Consider the following 12,525-nt stretch of genomic DNA (forward strand, 5'->3'; position numbering starts at 1 on the left):
TCCCCACCTTCCCCCTCTAGCTTCAAAGTCCACGTCTGTACCAGGCAGATAATCCTAGGTGCTGCCGTGGCCTGATCCACCTTCCTTTGACCACTGAGCATTTTTGAGAGAGCTGAGGCTCGTAGCTCCTCCCTTCCCTTTCCTGTGCTTCCACTTTGCTCAGCCTGGGCTTCAGTCAGTGAGACAGTTCCTCAGTGTCTGATCACTTTTAAGAACCTGTATTGGTTTATGACCCAGACTTTGCTCCACCAGCTCAGTCTTCTGAAAGTCCTCTTCCTTGACCTGTTCCAAATGCTTTAATTCCAGGAAAGGAAAATGTGCCTTGACTGCCTGAAGAACAGCACCTGCTCCTAACCAAGATCTCTTCATCACAAAGTAAGAATACCAGGCAGTAGAACTGCCATTATACCTGTCCCCTTCCTATACCTGGATTTGGTAGGTGTGATGTCTTTTCCAAAGAGGCGTGAGGTATTCAGCTTTATCGCCAAGAGCTGTTCCCCACCTACTCTTTCCTTATTATTTCACATCTTTGTCACTTCTTTATCTTCCACTCTTAATATCTAGAATGTGCCTTTTTCATAGAGTCCTAGATATATAACTTCACGGAGCTGTGAGGGTCCATATCAAATTGAAAGCCTTCATTTTATAAGTGGAAGGAGGCCCAGAAATGAAAAGGGACTGGGCCAAAGCACATACAGTAGCTGATTACTGTCAGTCAGAGTGCAGCTGCGGCCTAGATCACGTAACTCAGGTCAGTGAGTTTTCACTACTTTTTCATTTTTTTTCTGGGTGTGTGTTTGTGATATATAATAATACATTCTAAATATCACAACCTAACAATTTTACTTCTTCTCCTCTTGGCCCTCTCATCTTTCCCCATTCCCAGAGTTCATTCCCATCTCCCCAAAATCTACCTCTATTTCTTATCCAGCAACAACATGAATGCCTTTGGCTTTAAACAAATCCAGGCTTCAGTTTCACCCTAAATTTTTAGAGCCTGTGTTGTTTTTTAAAAATTATTTATAATATTTCTGAGTCTTAGTTTTCAGGCTGCTACTTACCTTTGTATATTCAGACCATCTTCTAGCTACATGTGATTTCATCTGATGGAAAATGTTGTTAATACAGCCCTGGGGTTTTGTTCTAGGATCTGTTAGAAATGACAGAGGCAGAGTGATGTATGTTAAAAAAAATCTGACAGACGATCAATAATTAAATCCCTTCTCCCACTTCCAAAGAAATATCTGTTTCTCCCCTGAACAGCAATAAAGTAGTGTCCTCACAAAGAGACTGTACAGACCCAGAACAATTTACTCTTCTTTTGTTCCCTAAATGTGTGTCCTTGAGCAAGTCACTTTCCTCCTTAGAATCTAGTTTTTCTCCATTGCATAATATAAAGACCTAGACTACCTATATCACAGTATAATTTTGAGAGGTAAATGAAAGGATACATTTGAAATAGTTAACATAGGGCCAGGCATAAAGAAAGAGAGCTGTTTGTTTTGCTATTGTTTTATTTTTATCTATTTCTAAGCAGCCTTCACCTCAGAAAATCAGACAGTGCTGACAATTGTGCTTTTGAAAAAGAAGAGAAAAAGTTAATACTTTCTATATCCTGTAACCCTTGTAAAGGGCCCATTTCTTTTTTGCTTTTTTTTTCCTTTTTTTGTTTTTTTTCAGTACTGGGAATTGAACTCAGGCCTCATACAAGGTAGGCAAGTGTTCTACCACTGAGCTACATGCCCAGCCTAGCCTATTTCTTAAATGGGGACATAAGACTTTGCCTGCAAGTTTTGACTAGCCACACTGACTGTGCATTCTCCTGTCAGCTCAGAAAGCAGCCATAACGGAAGTGCAGCCCACCCTCTTGTAATTCCTCTTGAGATCCTAACCAGGATTTGGAAAACACCCGGATATGGTCAAAGAACCAGCCCGGGTTTTGTACCAAACCCGCCGGAAAAAGACATTCCAGTAGTTTAGTTTCTGGAAAAGAGGGCACCTAGCATTATCCCCTCCCCCTTCACTCACTCCAGGCCATCTCCCACCCCCAAACCCCTACTTCCCCCCTCCCTGCTACAAACTGAAGCCCAGGACTTAATTTTTGAGAAAGGCCTGTAAGCCAGGATACTGATTGAATAGGACTGGCAGGCTCAGGCTAGAGTCTGCAGTTCAGCATCAGTTGGCTGCTGGCATGAATATGGAAATATTTTCTCTACCAAGGTAAGCTTTCTTTCCTCACTTTCTGAATGATCTCACCTGCCTTCCTATGCAAAAACTCTTATTCATCTGGGTTTATGGAAGCTGCTGGCAAAGTTAGTGGCTGAGAAGTTGGAGGAAGTTTGGCTGGGTGCCCAGGAAAGTTATAGAAAACAATAGGCCCCTTTTGTTCCTCTTGGCAAAAATGGCCTGGACCACACTGGCTTGTCTGTTTCTGGAACAATCCGGGAGTCACAGATACCAGTTCATTGTCCTGTGGAAAGAACTGGCTCATTTTCTGTCTCCCGGATTGGGAAAGCTTATTGTGGTGATGAACCTGAAGACTACATAAATAAGGGGGCTCAAACCCTTTAAAATCATGCTTGCTTTCATATTTTGAGATCAGATGGAGACAGAATAAGCCAAAAAATGATAGTTGAACTAAGCTAAAATCTGAATTATCTTTTCACTTTTAGTATCTAAATAATAGGCATCTTTCAATGAACATGGGTCTCACTTTCGTATAGATCATAAAACTATGGTGTCCAAAGGTTTTTTTGGTGTGGGGGTTAAATATCCATTTTTTGTTTGGGCCTGAAAACAATCCTGCGAAATAAATATCTTCCACGTTTTTGACTCAGATAGCTGAAAATAATTTCAAAGGTCATATAGCTATTAAAGGTAAGATATCGGGTTTAAGTAAAGTCTTTAAAGTCAGTATATTCTGTATCACAGGGTGAAGAAAGAATAAGGAGTTAAGAAAGCAGAGAACTACAAGGTGAATCTTAATGGTGGGTGGGTTTGGAAGGTTGCTGAGAGGTTGGGGACAGGGACCCCAGGGATAGTTTAGAATTCATTTTTAATTGAGTGATCTTTATGTGGGATGAGCCTGTTTAGCACAGTCCGTACTAATTTAGAAACGGAGGTGGAGGGAGAAAACAGAGCATTATCACATTATGGGAACAGTTTGCAAATTCTAGGGAAAACACTGATGCAAATTGTCATGGATGATGATGACCAGGCTCAGGTAACATTGAGATGATAGGAAAGTAAGGTAAAGAGAGGGGAGCTTGATTTAATGGTGGCCAACCTTCTCCCCAGGCTGAAACAAGGGTTCTATACAATAGCAATTTCTTGATTCTCATTACAAGTAGGCAAGAAATTATCTTGAGCATTTCCTTCTGTTGAATGCCTCTTCTTTCTGCCTTCCATCTTATCTTATTTTATTTTATTATGTTGTAGTACTATGGATTGAATGTAGGGACTGTACTGTGAGCTGTAACCCTGGCTCTTTTTTAAAATTCTTATTATGAGACAGGGTGTTGCTAAGCTGATAAGTTACCTAGCGTGGGCTTGAACTTGTAATCAATCCTGCTGTCTCAGTCTCCCTGAATGCTGGAATTACAGCCATGTACTTCCACAACTGACCCCTTTTACTTTTAAAAAAGTACTTCCTTTTTACTTTTTCCCAAATACTTGCTCACCTTCCCTATTTCATTTTGCACTTTCTGCTTTCCTTGTTTCTCATCATTCTGGCTTTTTTTCTGTGGGCTCAACAGAGAGAAAAATGTCCTTGCTCAAATGAAACATTTATACAAGGATTCAGATCTTTTTTTTTTTTTTTTTTGGTTTTTCTCCGGTACCGGGAACCGAACTCACGACCTTGTGCTTGCGAGGCAGGCACTTTTGCCGCTGAGCTATATCCCCAGCCCCAGATCTTTCATCTCACTTGATCTTCATATCAAATTAATGAAGGGCCCAAGGCAGAGATCATCCCCATTTAAGCAATGAGAAGGTGTAAGCTCAGGAAGTGAAATGATAATGAATAAATATGAATCCAGAACTGGAACCTGCTTTTTCATGGTGCCTGAACTTTTTCCAAGTACCATGAACTATCCAAGTATTTCTAAAGGATTCTAATGGGCTCTCCCTCTATTCTGCTCTTAAAGTGTATGATAAGACTAAATTAAACAACAAGAACCATAGCAGTAGCAATGACAAACACTTGTGGAGGAAAGAAGGTCAGTAATTAGAAGGAAGAAAAACTAGTATTTATCAAGTGCCGAGTAAGTCCCAGATGTGATATAAGATTATCTCATTTAAACACAATTTAAAACAGTACTCAAACCTAAGTTTATCTTACTCAGAAGTTCTGGTTCTTTAGATACACTATGGTGCTTCCAAGGAGAGAATAATGTCAGCCTGAAATGTCAGTGTATTTTTAATATCCGTGCCCATATGCTTTCATGCTTAGGCTGTTTCTGTACATCAGAACTTCAGAGGGTACATGTTCCTATCCATAGAATGGTAAAGTTTTAGACTAAGGTATATCTCAGTGGTAATATGCTTGGCTAGTAGGCATAAAGGCCTGGGTTCTATTCTTAGAATTAAAACATTTTTTTAAAGGTAAAGCTTTCATTGTAGCAGTTTTCATTTATAAATTGATTTTTTCATTTGTAATAACAATAGCAATGAATACTTAAGCATTTTTTGTGGTGTGGGAGATTGAACATAGGTATTTCATACTGAGCTACATCCTCAGCTGTTTACTTTTTTTTTTTTTTTTTAAATTTTGAGACAGGATCTGTCAGTTCCCCAGGGTGGCCACAAGCTGAAATCCTCCTGTCTCAGCCTCCTGAGTAGCTAGGATTACAAATGCAAGCTGTGCCTACAGGTCTTAGCTTTATGCACTTACAGATTTTAATTCATTAAATCCTCACAACAGCTCTACGAGGCAACTAAGAGTATTAAAGATGAAGATTTCATGGCTGGAGAAATGAAACAATTTTCTAAGTCTCATGGTGAGGAAGAGGGGAGCCAGGATTCATTTAGGTAGTGTGATTCTGAAACCGGTTGCAAAATGTTGAAAGCAATCCTTATCTCCCATACTTTGAGAATTAAATAAGATGGCAGATGTGAAAATCACATTATAAGATTTTAAAATGCTAGGGGAATGTTAGGTAGCATTTTTTCCCAAGGGTCTGTTGTCTAACCCCTTTAGACCACTCATCACCTTGGAATGCCTATTCATTGTACTGTATACTGAAGATCTGCGTTAGTCTCTCCTGTGAACATTTTCAAATTCACCATGTGCTTCTCCATTGTGGAGGTCTTACCTGGGACAGTTTTCTCTTTAGGTAAATAAGTTCAAGGCACAACTGCTTTGCTGATACTTCCCCAAGAAGGAAACTTGAAGGAGGTCCATGTTGTACTCAGAATTACATTGAGCAAAGAACACTCTTTTCCTGTGAAGGTTTCCAAGGAATGGCCATTTGTGTGACCCTATATAGCACTCCATGTAGGTACATGTGAGTGTACCAGTGTTTCCTCAGTGAATGTGTGTACTGGCATTGTTGCATTTCTTTTTAATTTTTAAATTAATTTTGTAATGATTCTTTAAGAACTCTTTATACACTTCATTTTTCATACTTACATGTTTGTGTATTTCATTATATTATAATACTTCCATTCCTCCTGAAAGGTAAAACCCATATAGTCCAGCTCTATATCTTTCCTTATTTTAATATATAGAAAACTGAGGCTTATTAAGGTGAGTAAACTTGCCTAAAGTCACTTTTTTATTTTATGGAAAAGAACTAAATCAAAATTGCATAACAAAATAATAGGAGAATAACAATAGTTGATACAGTGAATATTGTCATCTTTAAAGCAGTTTCTCAGATGATAAGATATGGACATAACAATTTTCAAAATGATATTAGCACAAACTTTTCTTTTCAATGAACTAAGAGTAACTAGTAGTATAACTATTTGTATTTTTTCCATTTCCCTTCATTCCTTTCCCCTTTACCCCATCCTAGCTCCTTTTTCCTTTTGAATAATTTCTCCTATTTCACAGTACCTGTTGTACATTTTGGACCTTATTTATTCTTTCAGTTTCTCACACCGGGGAGATAATACAATGTTTACACATGTGGGTCTGATTTATTTCTCTTATGAGTATAGTCTCAAGTTGCATCTATTTACCTATAAAAGTCTCCAGTCTATCCTTCTTTATAGCTGAATAGTATCCCATTGTATTTAGAGGTCCCATTTGGCCCAGTGATTTCTTATCTGGGTATCTTCCTGGAAGAATTAAAAACATCATACCTCAGTGATATATGTGCACTCATGTTTATAGAAGCACAATTTAGCTAAATCTTAGAAGCTAAATCTTAGAAGCAACCAAAATGCACATCAGCCAAGAAGTGGATAAAAGAGATGTGATCTTTTTGTACAATAAAGTCACTCTGAACCAGGGGTAGAACTTGAACTAGAGCTAACCGGTGGAATGATACAGGCTTATGCCTCTGTTTTGTGTGTGTGAACCCAGGGTCTTCACACTGAACTATATCCGTAGACCATTTCTAAAATTTATTTGTTTATTTTAAAATTTTTATTTATTTATTTATTTGTTTATTTATTTATTGAGACAGGGTCTTGCTAAGTTGCTAAGTTGCCCAGGCTGGGTTCAAATTTGCTATCCTTTTGCCCAGCCCTTCCAGAGTGTTGCAATTACAGGACTGCACCACCAAGACTGTCTGTTTATGCTTCTTTGTGTCACTTTAGCAATAGTTATTAGATTCCACCTACTGGGCTGTCACCATGTTGGATAGTAGATATACAGAGATTTCTATGACATGACAGCCACTGTCAATGAGGTTATAGTACAATTTGGGAAATAAAAATAGTTCACCAGGCAACTCAGAAAATAACAATAATACAAAGTCTGATTTAATTCATTTGGATGCTATAGAGAACAGCACTAAGTGATACAGAGAAGCTAGCGGTGCTTTTCTGGAGGAATTGGGATTTAAATTAACCCTTGGTGTAGAAATGTGCATAGTATGGCAAACTAGCTGGATATGGTAACACAAGCTTGTAATCCTAGCACTCTGCAAAGCTGAGGCAAGAAGTTCACAAGTTTGAATCCAGCCTGGGTAATTTAATGTTTTAGTGAAATCCTATTTTCAACCAAAAAACAAAAAAGGGCTGGGGATATAGCTCAGTGCAAAGGTCTTGGATTCAGTACCTAATACTGTAAATAAACAAGCAAGCAGAAAGAAATTGTAGTTAAGTGGGAGAATGCCGAGGAGGGAAAGCAGCAATGACTGCCTACTATTTTCCTAACACTGATATTACAGGGATCCTTCGATATATATTTTTTGATTTATTTCTTCAAAGCTGATATTATTGCAATCACATTACAGGGAAGAAAACAGTTTCATAGTTGTACATTAATACCCAAGGCTACATAACTTATCACTGGGAGAGCCAAACTTTGGAAAGAACTCCCAAACAGGTCAACGCTTAAATAAAAGGATTTCTGCCAAATGTATTTTAGAGACTAGAAATTTATTGCCACATTTGAAAAAGCCTGAGAATTTGTAAGGAAGTCTATAGGTTTCTTTTTTAAGTCAAGGTAAATATGTGAAACTTTCCTATCCATATGTGAGTCTGTGCAAGTGTGTGTGTGTGTGTGTCTGTGTGTGTGTATAGTACTGGGTATCAAACTCAGTGACATTCTATCACTGAGCTGTATGTTCAACCTCATTTTATTCTGAGATGGTATGTCACTAATTTGCATAGGCAGGACTTGAACTTGTGGTCTTCTGCCTCAGCCTCCTGAAATACTGGAATGATAGGTGTTCACCACCACATCTAGTTTTGTGTATATCTTTTTTGTTTGTGTTGCTGGGGATTAAATTTCTATTTTTGATTAATCATCCTTATTTCATGTATTTTTGGCTAAGATTTGGTGAAATAATTTATACAAAAGAATGAATATGGTGTTTTGTATTTACTAATCTCTCAATGAGTGGTAGTCATCTTTATCATTATTATCATTGTCTATGTGTAGATGTATGCATGATTCTAAAGTAATAATAATCACACACAATTGCATGCTTTAGAGTGTATGTTTTTCCTAGATATAGCTAGAGTTATGGTCATATGCATGTTCTCTGTGCATATACATGTGAGTGTGAAAGTATATATTTGTGGAAGGTAGCACATGATTAAGATCATAGGTGTTACAGTCATACTTCCTGGGATCAAATCTTTACCGATTGTTAGCTAGATGCCTTGAGCAAATTACTTTACACTTCTGTTCATTCCTCTACTGTAATATGAGGATAATGATATCTACTTAATTGGGGGTTTGTGAGAATTAACTGATGTAATCTATGCAAAATACTTAGGTGTACCATGGACAAACTGTAAGTACTGATTATGATGATGATGATGGCGACTTTGTGATAGTGGGTTCTACATGTGATTGTAAATGTATGCATGTGCCTATGTATGCAAATGTGTGTATATGTGTATTTATGCGTTCTTTGTGTTTCTGTATTTGACTAGCAATGTATGACACAACTGACTGCTTAATCTTACCCCAAGGACTCTAACTTCCTGGCTTATATTGCTGAAAGGAGAAGGTAGAAGTTTGTGTCTGATTCTGATTCAGGATTGGACCTGCAAAATGGATTTGCACCTAGTCTTAGGAACCAACAGAAAGCATTTCTTCTGGGAAATCTGGTATATTTCCCTCACATGCTCTCATTTATTTTTGTTTCACTTTTAATATTTTTTTTTTGAGACATGATCTTGCTATGGAGTTCAGGCTGGCCTTGAGCTCACTTTGTAGCCCAGGCTGGTCTCAAACTCACAACAGTCCTTCTGCCTCAGCCTCCCAAGTGCTGGGATCACAGGCGTTCGTCACCATGTCCAGCGATTTTAATATTTTTGAAGTATAATATGCATGCAAAAAGTGCACTGACTTTAAACTGATATCTCAGTATATTTTTACAAATGAGACCCACCCATATAACTGACATATATATCAAGAGGCAAGAACATTAGAAGCTTTTCTTGTCTTCACTGATACCTACCTCAAGGAGAAGCACTATGGTTTCTACTCCTTTTTCTCTTGGCATCCTTTTCCTCCTTTAAATTTTTTTGATGCCTGGGATGAGACCTAGGGCTTCATGTATGCTTTGCAAATGCTGTACAATGAGCCATAATCCCCAGCCTCTTTTCTTACTTCTAATAGCATATGTCACCTTTCTGGTTTTTTTCCTTTGCATAAATGAAGTCATACAGTATGTGTGCTTTTTGTGCCCAGCTTCTTTTTTCAACATTACATTTGTGGGAATTGTCAGAATGGTTGTGTGTGATTGTAGCTTGTTCATTATTATTGCCATGTAGAAATCCATTGTAGGAATAAAATGCAACTCATTCATCCATGTTAATGTGCATGAGTATTTTGGCAGTTTCCATTTTTGGTTTTTGAATATTCCAGTAAATGTCTTTTGATGAATTCTTATTTGTTTATACACACAATTTATAGATGATAAGAAGTGAGTAGCAATGAATCTTCTTTTGCTTATGGGAAAACAGGCAACGGAAGAAATCATTACTTGATTTAGGTACCAAATGAGTCAGTGTGGCCTAATCAGACCTCTGGTGCCTAATTCCTGATTCTTGGGACCGAGTACAATTCTTCCTTCTTTCATACTGAAGAAATAGGACTGAAATCTCTCTTCTAAAGGAAGTGATACAAGATTATCAGTATAGATGAATTTTAACTTTGTCCTCTGAAGTGTGATGTGTAGAAATCATTGAACACTTGTTGAACTGAAAGTAATCAGGTAAGGTTGACGAACTGGGCTGGTTTTATTTTGCTTTTTAAGCCACTCCATCTGGCCCTCGCCTCTTTGGTTTTCCAGACACATGCAAAGCCCGTTTGTTCTTTCTCTTTCATGTCAACAGCTTTCATTTGTCTGTTTCCCAGAGTAATGTGGGCCATGGAGCCAGGCCACCTTCTCTGGAGTCTACTGTTCATGCAATCCTTCTGGCCACTATTGATTAATGGGGCCACTCGAGTCTACTACCTGGGCATTCGGGACGTGCAGTGGAACTATGCTCCCAAGGGAAGAAACATTATCACAAACCAGCCTCTGGACAGTGACAAGTAGGTTTTTAAAAATTTTTTGTGGTTTTATACCTGGAGTTGGAAGGGGGCATCCCTGAGGTCAGGATGTAGCCTTTTGAAGGCACTTTCCAAAGGTGTGGTAGCACCCAGCTTCTGCTCTTTCTGGGCTGTACATGTGAGCAGCGTCCCTGGGGAGAGAGCTAGTTGAGTCAGCCAGCACCCCATCTAGAGTTTGCTTTTCCACACTGCCTGAGCATTTCTGGAGTCCTAAGGATAATTTTGTTTCCTTAATTCTAACAGTCATTTAGATTATTTTAAAATATAAATTACAAGCAAAATAAAAGATAGAAAATAGGAAGCAGGAAGAAAGTGTTTTTCAAATGGGAAGGGGATTAAGAGACAGAGGGAGGAGGAGGACAAGGAGGGATAGGGGATGAAAAATGGAATTAAGCTGTGTTATGTATGTGTACCAACTCCACATGAGGAATGTAAACGTTATGTACTCCAAACATGTACTAACAAAAAGATACACAAAGTAAATATATACAGTGTTTGTAAATGTGTAATGAAATTATTGCTTCCACAGTTTGGTGAAACTATCCTGATTTTAGATACGTATGAGAAAATGTAAAAATATAAAAAGAAATAAGGTAAGCCTTAGAAGCAAAGAAATGATACTAATAGCTATGACTAATATAACACTCTGTGACAGATGCTGTACTAGGCATTTACAAACTTTGTCTTAATTCTGACAAAAACTCTATGAAGTATGACTCTTCCTTTCTTTTTTTTTCTTTCTTTCTTTCTTTCTTTCTTTCTTTCTTTCTTTCTTTCTTTCTTTCTTTCTTCCTTTCTTTCTTTCTTTCTTTCTTCCTGCCTGCTACCCTCCCATCCTCTTCCTTCCTCCCTCCCCGCCCTCCCCTTCTTTCTCTGTCTTTTGGTGCTGGGAATTAAACACAGGCCTTCTCACTGACCTATATCCCCAGCCCTTTATTTTGAGTTAGGGTCTCATAGTCACTAAATTACCCAAGCTGAGCTTGCAATCCCTCTGCCTCAGCCTCTCATACTACTGAGATTGCAGGAGTGAACCACCTTGCCTGACTGCAATAAACTTACTTGATTTTAGAAACCTGCTGGGGCTCCACATATATTGGTTAAAAATATGAATGAATATATTAAAAATATTTTATGACCATGAACCATTTTATCTGCCCAAAGCAAAAGTTGACACATTGCAGTATTTCAAAAAATAGTATTACTTAGTGATGGAAAATAATGAAGTTTTTCCCTCAGAGACAATTTTAATATAGGACTTTCTGGCTCTAAAACTCCTGCATATCCGAGTGCTCTAGGAAGAATTATAGTAGGATTAACAGCTCTGCTTTCTTTTTTGAATGCTGGGGATTAAGCTCAGGACTTCAGGCTTTCCTTACAAGAGCTATGCCTAGCACAAACTCTGTCTTTTTAACATAAACTACCAACCTAGTTTTGGAGTCAGAGAGTCTTTCTATTAAACTTATCCTTGAGGGAATGATTTTGTTATCCCCCATCCCTAATACTTTGAAGTAGGAGCATTTTTTGAGTTTTTGAAATGTGCCCGGTACTGGTCTAAGTTCTTTAAATATTTTAACGTTTAGTTTACTTTTTATCTTCTTGTGCTGGGAATCAAACCCAGGACCTCATGCATGTTAAGCATGCACTCTATCACTGAGTTATAACACCCTCAGACCTCAATTTTAATTCTGTTAATCACCAAGAACAAATGTGTGAGTTAGATACTGTGATTATCTCCATTTTAAGAGTGGAAAAACTGGGCACAACAAAGTTAAGTAACCTTCTCAATATCCCACAAAGTGGGAAGTAGTAAAGTTGGCATTCATTCCAAGAGGCCTGGCTCCAGACCTTGTGGTCAGAGCCACTATGCTTTAAGGCCCTCCATATATAGCAGGGTGATGCCAAGAGCACATCAGTGGAGATCTAATTATTTAAAAAGAATCACTACAGAATTGATTGCATCCCTATTGCTATATATTGGATTAAATCATGTTGAATCATGTGAAATTGTCTTTTCAAAAGTGAAGAAATCATCAAATATAGGCAATTTCAAGGGCTTCAACTTACTACTTACTATCTAAACTTACAGCTTTTGTGTTTTTGCAAGTATAATGTAATTTCCTTTTGTTTTGCCCTGAGCATGGAAACATTTTTTGGTTCTCAATGTGCTGCACTCCCCTTTTTCTGAGACCGGATCTCACTAAATTGCCTAGTCCGGATATTTGAACTTTTCATCCTCCTGCCTCAGCCTCCCAGAGTGCTTGGGATTACAGGTGTGAACCACCACACCCAGCTGATGGAACTGCTTTTGTCATCCTTCTGTGGAAAAGAGACTTCCAGTG

The 12,525-nt window shown here is 38.2% G+C and overlaps 1 protein-coding gene across 3 annotated transcripts in view; it reads left to right on the top strand.

Moving 5' to 3' along the window:
* Positions 1–1,996: 1,996 nt before the first annotated feature.
* Positions 1,997–12,525, top strand: part of Heph (hephaestin) — a 79,058-nt gene continuing 68,529 nt past the window's right edge. For 2 of the 3 annotated variants that reach the window (XM_005401575.2, XM_005401576.2), the window contains exons 1-2: positions 1,997–2,220; positions 9,989–10,168. In XM_005401575.2, the coding sequence (XP_005401632.1) occupies positions 2,192–2,220; positions 9,989–10,168 (209 nt within the window). In that variant the 5' untranslated portion in view covers positions 1,997–2,191. Of the gene's footprint in view, positions 2,221–9,988; positions 10,169–10,761; positions 10,780–12,525 lie in introns of those variants that run through there. The other variant, XM_013502890.1, reaches the window with a different exon arrangement.

This window comes from Chinchilla lanigera, unplaced genomic scaffold (genome assembly GCF_000276665.1).
Source record: "Chinchilla lanigera isolate Chin_1 unplaced genomic scaffold, ChiLan1.0 scaffold00074, whole genome shotgun sequence".
NCBI classification, from domain to species: Eukaryota; Metazoa; Chordata; class Mammalia; order Rodentia; family Chinchillidae; genus Chinchilla; species Chinchilla lanigera.